This window comes from Chaetodon auriga, chromosome 1, assembly GCF_051107435.1.
Source record: "Chaetodon auriga isolate fChaAug3 chromosome 1, fChaAug3.hap1, whole genome shotgun sequence".
In the NCBI taxonomy this organism is placed as follows: Eukaryota; Metazoa; Chordata; class Actinopteri; order Chaetodontiformes; family Chaetodontidae; genus Chaetodon; species Chaetodon auriga.
The window spans coordinates 14,434,323-14,448,447 of record NC_135074.1 but is presented as its reverse complement, the minus strand read 5'-3'; the positions used below and the strand labels follow the sequence as shown (position 1 = coordinate 14,448,447).

Below are 14,125 nucleotides of genomic sequence, written 5' to 3'. Positions count from 1 at the left end.
GCAATTCATCCATAGCGCACATTATTTGGGGGGTCCCGCAGGGTTAATTTTTCGGCCCCATTTCATTCAACATTTACATGCATAAAGTTTCACTGTTATACCAATGACACACAGTTATAGCTTCCCATAACACCTAATGGCACCATTAGTCTAGACATCGTAGAAGCTGCCTCGCAGATATGAAGTGTTGAATGTTACCAATATTTCCACAACTTAATGAATCCAAATCCAAAGGATAAGGTCCTTTTCTCTTCAAACGCCTCCATTACATTCATTCAGTATAAATGAGGTACACTTTGAAAGAAAATTCAGTAACAAGAGAGGTTTGTGATTTGATGGACAAAGTGTGCCTTCCCTCATTAACATGTCACGCACGGGCTCCTGAAGTAAACGACGAGGAATCTTTCAGTTTTGGACCTGAACTTACATAACTTTATTAGTCATAGTTTATATAACCCAATGGCACAAATATTCCTCAAGAGGATGTACAATGTGAACAGCATATGATCGCCGTCCTCAGATCCTCCGTTCAGATAAGGGAAAACTTCCCAAAAAAAATCCTTAAACATGGTTGAAAAATGGAAGAAACCTCAGGAAGAAAAACAAGAGGGATCCCTCACGCAGGATGTATAGATATGCAATAGATGTGTGTGTGTGTGTGTGTGTGTGTGTGTGTACAGAATAGATCAACATAATAAAATCACTCAAACAGGATGACAAAATTAGAGACAGACTGCAAACATATATGAAGAATATGCATCCAGTAGGACGTCAGGTTACTTCTAGGTGCCGCCAGACAGATAACACCTGAGCCACACGGCCATCTGTCCACCATGGAGACCTGGAAAGAGGACAGACCGGACAAACACACAAGAGGCAAAACTCAAGCACATCATCCACACAGGTATGGGACAAGAAACAAACACACACAAAGAGAGAGAGAGACAACAGGAGAGGCTGGATCTCCTGGAGGACCAAGATCCAGATCCAAAACATCTGGAATGAAGAGCCGGGGGGGGGGGGGGGGGAGAGAGAGAGGTCCCAGGACGACCGATGGTGCAGCACAGAGAAGCCTGAGTGAAAATAGCAGAGAAGAAGAAACTAGGATTAGAGAGAGAGAAAGGTACACCGCTCCAACGCTCATACACTGATGGGACATGAACAAACAGAGGTTAGAGAGATGCAGATGATGTTTTCAGAAAGTTTACAATAACATCGTGTGCAGGACAAACATGGAGTTGAAGAACCAGCCCTCATAGATTCATTGAGACTAAGGCCAACCAGCCAGAGAAGGAAGGACGTAATTTAAAAAAAACAAAACAAAAAAAAGAGCAGCTTGTTGAAAGTTAGCAGAGTCAGACTGTCTGCTGTCCCTGAGAGCATGATGCACAGCATGGAAAATAAAAAGAGTGACAGTGTTTGTCACAGTGGCCATGGCTGACTACCGTCCTTTCATTTACATGTTCACATCTATATAATACTGTTTCTGTGCGTTTTGTCATGGTTTCCTGCCATGTGTGATGTCAGGTTTCCTCATACGTCGACATCTAAATTGTCTGACTTTGAAATGTTCATTGTGACAGTCTGAGCTGCTATGTGGACCATTAGCAGTAGCTGGTAAGAGACAGTGGAGCCACTGTCACTCCTAAATTAACAATATGTTGAATAAATTTAAAGAATGAATTTAAGAACAAAAGACAAAAAAGGAAAGCACTGACTGAGGTGTTTGGAGGTGCTCTTGTTTGTACTGATTACCTCTCTTTTGTCACAGGGAGAATTATCTGACGTGAAGAAAACCAGAGCGACGATTATGCAATGCAATACTTCCTGCATTTTTTTTTTAATGTTTTTTGAAAGGCAAAAGCTCCTTTCTACTCCTGGGGGAAGAGACCGTCATTTTATTCAGAAATCTGTGATTTTTTTTTTTTTTTTTTTAAATGTGGAACATATACATAACACAGTTACACAAAGCGGCTGCTTCATTCAGACCTCAGACTGGACTCTGATTTCATTTCAGAGCAGTTCTTATTGGGTTTGGGAGAAAGTCTGGATGTGATTTTCTCCTCCTAATATGGTGCCAAACAGGGTCAGTCTCCAAGGGTGACCATGTCTGTTTTAGGCGCTCTGACCTGTAAAGTGCTAATGTGTGGCAGCTTCACACTGATGGTGTTTCAAAGGCCTGTTTTGGGGCTGTTTAACCCCCCTTGTGTGTGTGTGTACGTATATATATATTTATATCTAAGTGTGTCTGTGTGTGTGTAAATGGTGGTTGTGTGTTCATTTTGACATGTGTGATTTATAATTTTACAATATTGTGGAGTCCACTTGTGGTCATTTGTAAGCTCTATTTGTATGTGTCTAAATTTCTATGTGCCTTTGGGTGTGTGTGTGTGTGTGTGTGTGTGAGTGTGTGTGTGTGTGTGTGTGTGTGTGTGAGTGTGTGCGCGCACGCATATGAGTGTGTGTGTGCATGTGAGTATGTGTGTCTTATCCCCATATCCCCTTGTATCAGTGGTGGGGTTCCCTTGGGTTTCACAGGCCTAGTGACATGGACTCACGGTGGTAATGGCCTTTCACAGCATCTAGCTCCCCTGACACACACACACACACACACACACACACACATACTAGATAAGCAGAGTAACACAGTGCACAGTGACAAATGAACTGGTGCACAAATGCAGACACAGATGGAGAATAACACACAGGAAATATATGACATATTTATTGGTGTTTAATAAACGGAAAAAATAAAAAAATATAATTTATAGATAAAGCACAGTAACATAATTGTGAGTCCAAGATGCTCTAATGACTTTCATAATACATCACGAACTGTTTTTCTCCCCCATTTTTCCTGTTTGTCTCCCCTGCTTTGTTTTTCTTTCCCCTGTCTTCTCTCCTTGCCCCGTGCTCTCCATTGACCCTCTCTCCATCAAATCGCATATGGCCTACTTAGCTTACATGCTAACTAGCAGACCACTCTGCGGGTAATTTACAGCCTCTCCTCTGTGCAAACCTTCGGTGATTTACTTCTTCCGTGTTCTCCCCCTCTTTCACTCTTTGTGTCTCTCTCATTCATTCTCTGATCCTTCATTCTGTTTTGTCATTCATCTTTTTCACTATAACTATAAATCACCTTCGTTCACTTGCCTCACTTCCATCTCTCGCCTATTTCCATTCCTCAAACATCCCATCCTCCTGTGTCATCCCATTCTCCATCCTCTCCGCTCCCTGGTCCCATTCTGTTCCCCCATCCCTCTATCTCACAGGGTGTAAAGTGGCTTAGGTGGCCACAGGCTTTGAGCTGCATGTGCGAGCTATAAGAGGGTCAGCTGTCTATTTGCACTTTTAGCGTCTTAACTCTATACGATGGGCCATTTATTCTCACTCTGTCCTCTCTCTCTCCCCCGTCCCTTCCTCTTTCTGTGTCCATTGCTTTCTATCTCTCTCTTAGGACAGTAAATGTGTTAACTCTCCATTCTATGGGCCATTCATTAAGTTAGTGTACTTTAATAAATAGTCTGATGTGTCACTGGCCAGTGAATTAGTGGCACTTAAAATCACCCACTAGTGGCCAATAGATAGCTGGAAGGTTTGATATGCAGCTGCCACTTTTCCTCAAAAAACCAAGTAGACCGAACCAGGGCTGATATGTATGTTAACAACACACACGTCTGTATTTAAAGTACAAACAAATTCACAAGCTCGTCTCTGTTTACAGTGTGTCCAGAGGCAGGAGAAAGCTCCGACATTAAGTCCTGAAAAAGTATGCAGTTTTATAAACATTAGATTAAATTCTGAAGTCAGACTACATTTTTATTTAAGGCCATGTATCAGAGTAAAGAAACAGATTAGTACTAGTAAAACAATGAAACACAGTAGTATTACACCTGTAACGCATTCACACTGTACACTGGCAAACTCATATAGTCCCAACAGCCTACAGTCTAAACACAAGTATTACTCTGATGCTGTGTTTCACTATCCCTGGGTCAATCAATAAAGTTTATTAAAAAATTATCTTTAAATTAGGCACACAGTCTAACATTTGCCTAAAATCCAACATACTACAGTCTGCAGCCTGGAGTCTGTTCTGTGGCGCACAATTTACACCCAGTGTCAACTTTCAGAGCCAATGCAGGAAGCAGTGTGTCTTTTATTTAACAAGGCAGAAAAGGTGTAAAGGTTTGGAGATTGGGGCAGTGAATGGATGTGAAATGTATCTCACTGTTGAGTTGGTGTCCTATCGCAGACCAACCACCAGAGCAGACTTTCTTTTTTATCAGCCTTGCTGCAGTGATGCAGAATTGTACTGATTCAGGACACAGTGATACACTGCTTTTTAGCCTGGAATTAATTAAAGTCAACTTTGTTTAATGTCATTCATCCATATACATAGTGCACAGGAAGAGGCCCGAATATATGAATAATATAGAATAGAAATAGAAATACTGTAAGTTGTAACATTGTAATAAAATAGAATAGAAATGCTGTGATTACATGCCCGTATCTAAACCTATGTAAACATGGTGAAAAATTCAGTTTACCCTCGGCTTAATGACAGATTTGAAATCAAGCCATGCTCATAAAGCAAAACAAAGTATTTATTTAGTATTGACATCCAAAGTGGTAAAATGACTTAAAAGGACATAGTAATTTTTTCCAACTCAAAGCAGTAAATCCAAACTTACAAGTGAATGAAGAAACGCTGAAGGCAACTGTTTTTGTTTTCCGCTACATTCTGCCCTCTCATGGTCAGAAATCAATCAATGCAGCAGCAAGTTTTAGAGCCAGCAAAACTTTTAATACCACAGCTGTTGTTGTGCCTACGCAGCCAGCGATGTGCAATTTATTCTGTGATATAACCTACTAAATAAACATTTAGCAGGTTGATTCTCATGGGTGAATCTAAGTGATAATAGTTGCTGAAGTGCCTGAAGCTAATAATATAGCCTTGACAGGGGAAAGGTGATTGGCTTAGACAAAGGGTGTGTTTGTGTGTGTGTGTGTGTGTGTGTGTGTGTGTGTGTGTGTGTGTGTGTGTGTGTGTGTGTGTGTGTATGACTGAGTGAGTGAGGCTGGATGGTTATGTGTATGTGCATTGTCAAGAGAGGCAGGAGGTTAATTCAATCCTATAGAAACGCAGCATGGAGGGGATTGGACAGCACAGCCCTGAGGGTGTCACTGGCCTCAACCCCAATAGGGGGCAGAAAACGTACACAACACACACACACACACACACACACACACACACACACACACACACACACACAATATGGACCCTGTGACTTAAGGGTATAAAATCTAAAAAGCCTTGGAAAAGCCAAATTGTTTTTATATCTAGTTTGTGGTGCATTTCATTTAGAGCCAAGGAGGATAAATGATGAACATGGATTAAAATATATATATCTATTTATAGAAAATGCTGCATAAAAGAAGGACAAGAAAGAAGAGGACGTTCAGAGAAGAGCGGTGGTGGAGGACGGTAAGAGGGATCGAGGGCATGGGGAGGGGAGAAGGGACTGGAGTGAATGAAGGGACGAATGAGTGGTGTCTGTGGAGAGTGGGACGTGCGAGAGAGGTGCATGAGTGGAGGACACAAGTGACCAAAATAGAGTATGGACAGCAGGATGACACAAGTGCCAGAGGAAAACGGAAGAGATCGCCTAAATAAACGTCACACCAGCACAGCAGAGTACTTTCTCAGTCAGACCAGCATAGTTGCCAACTAAGCACGTTTCTGTGGCCTTTCTGGTATTTGATGCAACTACTGTATTTTAACGTTGAAAGACGGACCACAGAGGCTGATGAGAACAATCCTGCCTATTCCCCTTTCATCCCCCCTCATAATGCCATGTGAAAAAACATTATAGACTGGAGGGAAGTTACTCAGCTGGAAATGTTTTGATGCCAGCATCTAGCAGCCTTTGTGATGCTGCATCCTAAGGCACTGCCAAACCAGCTTCAGCTCTCAGCCATGGTGCTGCTCTCTTTATTAGCATCGTGGCTCTACTGGGCCTACAGCCTGTGCAGCCAGAGCCAAAATACATGTACATTTTGCAGGGTACAGCTTCTCTTCATACTTTTTTCCCCCACACAGCCTCTCTTTTCCAAGTGAGCATCAACCTGTTGTGTCTTTTCCCCAGGATGGTCTACTAAAGCCAAATCTGACCATGAAGGATTTCACAGCTATGTGTATCTGAAAAGTGATCTCATCTGAGGTGTTTGTGCAATTAAATCATCGAAAATAAATAAATCAAATAAAAGTCGTTATCTGAAGGTAAGCTACCTTGTGGAGTTTTTGACCACTAGCAGTGCCATGGAGCAGTTTTTACAAGTGAGCCCTGTTTTGTTTGGGTCCTGCACACCAGCAAGCACGTCCATGTGCCACCACGTGTCTGTGGGGTTTGTTAGAGCTCAAGGTGTGAAACAGTGAATGCAAACAGTGCTTTTCTTTATTTGCAAGAAACCTGCACAATGTGCCTTTAAGCTACATGTTCATGTGACTATGAATACATGCTAACATTTGTGCACACAGACATGTGCACATATACACTGAAAAAGGAAGGAAGCCTCATGATGAGCCTGCACTAACCACTATGCTATTGATTAGGAGTTAAAATTGTTCTTGAAAGCATCGGGCCTAAAATAGTTGTATATGTATGCGTAAGTGTGTGTGTGTGTGTGTGTCTAACATTTCCATACGGACAACCTAATATTGTATTTTGCTAAAAAACACACAGCCCGGCCATCAATTTATTCCACTTTTCCTAATCAGCAGCGAGGCCACGGATGTTCCTATACATATTCATGCTGCTCTGGAGACTCAGAGAGACGGTACATTTACAGCCTACATTTACCTTATTACCCTTAATGTTATTAGACCAGCAAACACAATTTAGACAAATATAAGTCATACATACGTAATTTAGAAAATGAGACAATATTAATTGTGCGATCGTCATCCTGTTTTAATCCCGTTTCTGTGATAGCACTTCAATCTCTGGAATTGAATGTGCCCAGCTGAATAAATTAGTACAATCAATGTATGACTAGATCCTCTGTCATGTGGACACACTCTGTGCAAATCTATGCAAATGTCTTATGAGGAGAGGATAAGAGAAACTCTTCTTGGCTAACAAAGCTCTTGATGATCATATCTGACACAGTGGTGTGCTGTCATTTTCACCCTCTCAGAGGAAAAGAAAGAGGTAGGAGGAGGACGATGTGATGAGGGTGGCTAAGAGAGGAGGTTTGAAGCTCTTTTCTGGGAGAAATGCTCGTGCTCTGTATGTGAGTGTTGGCTCGTTTAGATGTGCAGCATTAAAAATACAGCCTCACTTTACTGAAGACAGCCGGTAACTCACATATCTGCCACCAGGACATATTTTTTTTATTTTTTAATTGTTCATGTGATATTTTAATATCCAAATATCAAGTTCAGAGTTTTATTCCTCTCCTTTCCTTTTTCTCCTTCCTTCCTCCATCCGTTCAATTTGATTCTCCTCCTTCCACTTCCTCTTCTCTCCTTCCCTCTTTTTCCCCCTCTCCACTCCTTTCCTCCCTACCTCTATCCTAGCCCCTAGCCACCTCCCCTCTCCTCCTCTCCCCTCCCTTTGCTCCTCTCTGCCTGGTATTGATTAGAAGGCGAACCTCTAATCTCCTTAAGGTCATTAGGAACACTTAATTAAAACCTAGTTAGAATGCCTTTGTTCAACCAAAGCAAATTGCAGCTGTTCAAACGCGATTAGTATGATAACGTAAAAACTTGTCGGCTGGGAAAAATATAAGAGAGGGTCTTTTTTTTTTTGGTAGAAATGTTTACACAATTTAAATGCAGAGCACTTAAGCACACAGTGCAAGTCTAAACTACTGTATACTGCTTCTGCTGTATGTGTGTTTGTGTGTGTGTGCTGATGGGATTGTTTATATTTTTGCTTGTGGATGCAGAAAATATGTGAGTATGCAATTTAGAACACTGCCTAAAATTGGCTGTTTGTAGGCCTGAAGTACAGAAATGAGAGACCAGATTCATTCAAAACAGCTTTAGAATACATAGATTGGTCACTTTTGCAGACAGGGCTTCACCACAGACTCAAACTGTAATTAGTAATTCATGGTTAATTGTTACCAAGAACCAATTAATGGCACACATAGCAGTACATCCCTGGTGACCGCCATGAAATTGCTGACAGGGAAAGACACCTTCCCGGCTCCTTTGCCTCCCGTTCTGGCATTCCTGCAAATTAAAGGGCCGTCTTTAAAATCGTCCTTCACTTCACTTCTGTGGCTCCATTTCACATGGAGATACAGAGCTAACCCAGTTTATTCTGCTAACAAACTATAGGCTATGCACAGGGGCCAGCAGTAAATACTGAGCCTGGGATGACTGATTTCAGATCTGCTGCTACATCCTCCCTCTGGTAAATGATATTTTGTTGACACCTGATGTGTGTCTAATTGTAATTTTTAATATATCTCCATCTACTTGTCTTTTGATGCGTTATATATATTTGGGTAAATTTCTCTCTGTTTTTGGCTTCTTTTAATGCCATTTAATTCCTTTTTTTGTGGGGTAAAAAGGGTTCATGTTTCTCACTGTCAAGAAAATGAAACAAGATAAATAAACCAGAGCCATGCAGCCTAAATCAAGCCTATTAAGCGTTTGAATTTTAGTTTGATTACTTTACTTTGATTTAAGTTGAGTTATTAAAACATATTTACATTTAACACTCTAACGTGTTATATGTGTCCAGCAGTATAGTTTGTGGATAGAGGCTGTCTGTGTTTTGATAGCCTTACTGAACTGTACGTGCTTCCCTCGACATGAACGAATGATTTCTATCCGCACAAAACTCCTTCTCATGGTCCATGTTTGTGATGTTTTCTGTTTTACATATGTCATGATGTATTACACTCTCAAACGGTGACGCAGTATTTTAATAAAAATAAACGCCTTTTACTCTTGGTCCCTCTAATGATTTCATCCCCACGCGCTCTGTGTCCGGAGCGGATCACGGTTGCCTAGCGACGGCAGAAGCGTTCCTCGAGAGCCACTTGTCTGAAACGCAGACGCATCCCACGTAGGAGGGGGTACAGCGTAACTACCAGCCAGCCAGGGGGGTAATTAGGCTGTTTAAGTCGCATATTAATATCTTCCTGTCACGGACAATCTTTAATATTCCTTAACAGATACAAAACGGATATGTCGCACTGTTCGTTCCCACGCCGCCCCCGGGGCTCTCAAGTTTCCGTTACTTGGGTCTCAACAGTGTAACGACGCATCATCGTTACTTTGTGCCCAATATCCTGCCGCCTCGAGCGCTGCTGGCCAGATGGCACCTCGCGGTAATCTCCTTAGCGCCGCGTGCCGCATGTTCTGAATGAGCGAGGTAAGACAGAGAGGAAAAACAGGAGCTTTGTTAAGTTCACTTGTGCTGTCATTCATTTTTTTTTCTGTCGAAATGCGGACTAGAACGACGGATAAGATAAGTGAAGCCATGTTTGGAAAGGACTATTTTTTGTGCTGGAGCGGCGTCTGCTGTCGCTGACAGGCAGGTGTGTGGAGAAATACAGGTAGCTTGTTTTGCTCGACTCGTGCCAGAGCAACAAGTTGAATGTGTCCTGACGCTGCACTTGTGATGGGGATAGAGCTTTGTGCTGGGGATCCACAACGACAGGTAACCACGAGGAGCTGCCAGATACTTTAGCATGTTCCAATATCTGCATAGATTTACAAATTTGTACGGCAGATAGTACCCGCTATTAGATACACCGTGAGCTTTCCTGTTTTGTGACGGGCGACGCAGACAAGAGGGTCCAAGTAATTGAACACCGGAGAAGACTGCACTGCTGGCCTCTTTTTGTGTGTCAAAATGTGAAATTGAAGCTGATAAGTATTGTAATGAAGAGAGCTTTGGCCTAAGCCTCAATTTCCAACAAACTTATGTGAAAACCCGTTCAGTTGGATAAAAACCTGGAGGCCAGATGCCAGAGGAAAAAAGGGCATGTTTAATTCAATGGAAAATGAAGAAAAGGGGAAAGCAATGTAGCAGTATCAGCTGAGCTGCGCCTCCATCAAGCTGTACATGATAGTGTGGGCTTTGGCTAGGGAATAGCCTGCATGGCATTTCACTCTCCTCAGATTTGTCTCATGTTGGATTTTGGTCTGACCACGTCTCTCTTTCCTTCTCTCCTTCTCTCTTTTCCCTCTCTAGATTGTGAAATCCTACCTATCATGTGAAGGCTTTGGTTGTGGTTTGTGTGCGGGTGTGGGTGTGTATGCGAGGGACAGAGACAGTGTAACAGAGAGCTAAGCTTCGTAGCCTCACCCCAGGGCCACTGGCCTGTAAAAAATGCCCCTGTAACCCTGGAACCATGAAACCATGACAGTCATCACTTATTCAAGCGCCGCTGGAAGGCTTCCGAACGAAATCCAGGTTCCTGAACATCCCTTTGCCTCCGGAAATGTTCCAGAACCCCTGTCTGAGATTCTAGAACCTCGGACCACACCGGACCCCCTGGAGAATCCAGGTCTGGTATCTTGTGGGGTTAAAGGCCAGAGATGGATTGAACAGAGAGACGATGAGAGAGGAGCAAAGAGAGAGAAAATGACAAGAAGGAGGCAAACATGGGGGAGAGGAGTCAGCGGGGAGAGGATGAATAGAGGAAGGAGAGAGGAGCCGTGTAACTTTAGGAATAAATGCAACAAGGAAGTTAGAACAGACCTAAAAAGTGGGAGGGAACCTGTGGAAGGAAGCCACAAGAGCAAGACGGACGTCTCTGGGATTCTGTCAGCCGCAGAAACAGAAGGTGAAATCGAGCAAGACGGAAGGATGGGGACAAGGGAGAGTTGGCCTGTTTCTCCTCAGCCATTTCGCCTGAAAAACATCACTGAAGGAGAAGTGAAGAGAGGGAAAAACATTATGAAAGGGATGAGGTGGCATCATATCTTCCTCTGGTTAATTCTCCTCCTCTTCAGCCTGTGTCCAAAAGCTGCTTCAGCACAGGTAAGAGTGGCTTTAAAGCCAGTTGATGAGTTGGATATGAATTATTTGATGATTGGCAAAATAGGCCTTTTCACAGCAGACATTTTGACTTCAAATCACAGGCATTACTACTACTAACATTAATGATGACTCTGCCCTATTCGAATGTCCCAGTAAGCCATGATAGTGACAGTGAGCCTGTGAGCACGATACCAGGTCCCTGATACTGACGCAGCCAAATGAAAAAAAAGCCATCATTCATTTTTTTATTTGCACCTGTGCTTTTTCTACTGTGACATGTCAGCGCATCTTCTGTAAAAATGGCCTGCTGGAAGCTTCAAATGAGTTAAAGTTCATGTAACAAATATTCCCAAATTTGTCTATTTTATTGTTATTGATATATTTTTTTATTGAAAACACCAGTCCTAGTAAATGTTGCATATAGTGTGTGTGTGATGGTCATAGATTTGGCCACAAAATGAGATATGCTGTATCATAACCATTTCCAACAACCCACCGGCTGCTTCATTTTATAGCGTGTTGAATTAGATTCTCCAAATTGCTAAAAATGACATTACTGTATCCAAACATCTTAGGCTGCTGCCGCCACAGATATGCAAAAGTAGCAAGAGCCCCACGTTAAATAGATTGATAATGCTTCTTAAATTGTCTTGGTTCTTAGGGAAATTTCCCACGAATGGAGAACATTGCTGCCTTCAAACCCGTGTCCACCTCTCCGGCTCGTTCCACCTGTGGGGTTCCGGAGCGGAGCGCCTACTGTCAGTCACCGGCCTCCCAGCCTGAGCTGATGACATGTTATCAGGCCTTCTGTGTCCAGGAGTGTCCCTATAGATCCTCCACACCTCCGTATGCCCCACTGCTGCTGCCTGCACACAGGTACATCAAATTCATAGTAATGCTATACAGTGTGTTTAGATGGCTGCATTATAAATGACCTCTGACCTTTCAATCCATGCAAAAAAAACCCTCCAAAAAACTGTAAAATAATTTTGCTGACACCATAATAGATCTAAACTGATTTGAAATGGATAGAAAACACTTTTTATGGTCCTTTTGAGAGACAGTGTTGACAGATCCAAACTTTATTCCACCAGGGGTAACTGTGTAACTGAAGATAGTAACGACGTTCGTCCTGGGGCTCAGACAGAGAGCAGAACCTCTGCCAGTTCAGAGGGGGCTTCTGGTGGATCCAGTAGCATGTTGTTTCGGCCAGTCCAGGATGGATGTCTGGTCTCTCCCCCCTCACAGAAACTAGGAGCGCTGGGGTCCCTCACCCTGGCACTGTGGATAAAACCAAGCTCTCCTGAAGAGATGTGAGTTACATTTTTGTCACTTGTATGCTTACAGTACATACACTGTGCATTGCTTTATATCTGCACACAAAAGTACCTTTAAATGACCTATTTTTTCTTATTTAATTTCCTGTGTAATGAAGCAAAGGCCAGGTGTATGAGTGTAAATGACAGCCAGTTGGTGTTTTTTCTGTGTGAATGACAGTTCAGTAATTTTGAAGTTGATCTCAGATTTTGCTAAACGTCATTCATCACAGCCTGTAACCACACAACTGGAAATGCTTCAAGAATTGTGTGAAATTCTATATTAGCCAGGGAAAAGCAGAAGATCTAACTGATGGATAGATTCTGACCTCAGTGAGAAACATGAGCAAAGACACATCGGGTCTCCCAGTTTTGTTTGGCGCAGCCAGTAAGACCAATAAAAACATCATGTTACATCTATCAAGCTTTGTTAACGCTGTGCTGGATGGAGAAATGGCTGATAGCTCAAACAGTTGTAGGTCTCCAGCTGACAGCTTGGAAATATGCTGCGTCTCATTCAGCTGTGCTCCTTAACACTGGATCACAAATCAGGTACCCAGGAGCTGACTCAGGGGCCAGAGAAAAAATTCTTTGAGAGTAAAAAAGCAGGTTAACAATTTGCAAAGGAAAGGCAGTCAGACCAGGTGAAAACTACACAGTCCCCTGCCTGTAGAGGTTGACAGTAGGTAGGGATGTCCGGTGGACAGATAATGAATGGAAGGTCTGGACTGACAAGTTTAGTTAATTTCGTACTGAGTTCAATGTTACATTTGGTGGTCTAGTGTTTTTACAAGATTTGCTAACGCTGAAGGCTTCAGTTTGCATTATAAGTTCATGTATTGCATCCACACTTAAGATTTAGTCCTCTTAGAAGGCTGCAAATTCTCTAGAGCATTGTCACTGCCAGTGTGGGAGACTGTGGCTAACTTTGGTTGATGCTGGACAGTATTTTCTGTTTATCATTTCATCCGAAGTCATAAGTATGAGTCACATGTGATGTGCAGTATGAGTACTCCAATTATCCTGTGCCCCTGATGAAATGTAGCTCGTTGCTAGAAACACTCTGCTGCCATGATGCAGGATATATTATCTGATTTTCAAATATCAAAAACAAAGTGAAAGCTCTATGGTTTTGATCTAATAACAAGGAGCAACCAGGTCAGGTCTGGTCAGGTCAGTTTCACCATCAGGAAATGTTGACCAGCAACCGGCTGTCATGTCCTACTTAGACATGTTGTGTGTGAGAGATAGGGGATGAGAGTGTGCTGGTATGTTTCAGGCAGGGCTGGCATGGTAGAGAGTTACACACACTCAGATCAGCTTGCAATCACACACGTACACACAAGGCGCATGCATACACAAAGACAGATCAGTTGGCTTTGCTTGGCAACACTATCTCCTCCAGCATACAGCAACATTGAAAGGAGATTGCTTGAACAACATGGGGTGCTTTGTCCAGGAACTAAAAATAGTAAATGTACGTGACGTCTTGGTTTGTATTTGCTGGTTGAGTATTTATTGCTTTTGATGCACCAGAACCAGAGATACCGTTCTGGAGCCTACATTACCCACAATGCACCTTGACCACTGACAGTTTGGTCAGAGATTTGGGTGTGTTTTTCTAGTAGTGGCTAATGTAGCTTCAAACAGAGATCAGGACCTCAGAGGTCTGGTCAAGCTCACTTCTTTCTAACTCCACAACACCAGATTTATTCAAACTGACGCTGACTCAAGTGACATCACTTGAGGACATGAATCAGACTTCATACAGCTCTCTCTGGAGACTCAAAAGGCTTC

The 14,125-nt window shown here is 42.6% G+C and overlaps 1 protein-coding gene across 1 annotated transcript in view; it reads left to right on the top strand.

Moving 5' to 3' along the window:
* Positions 1-9,475: 9,475 nt before the first annotated feature.
* Positions 9,476-14,125, top strand: part of ush2a (Usher syndrome 2A (autosomal recessive, mild)) — a 188,615-nt gene continuing 183,965 nt past the window's right edge. The window contains exons 1-4 of the mRNA XM_076724631.1: positions 9,476-9,683; positions 10,221-11,012; positions 11,674-11,888; positions 12,107-12,325. Coding sequence (XP_076580746.1) covers positions 10,389-11,012; positions 11,674-11,888; positions 12,107-12,325 — 1,058 coding nt within the window. The 5' untranslated portion in view covers positions 9,476-9,683; positions 10,221-10,388. The remainder of the gene's footprint in view (positions 9,684-10,220; positions 11,013-11,673; positions 11,889-12,106; positions 12,326-14,125) is intronic.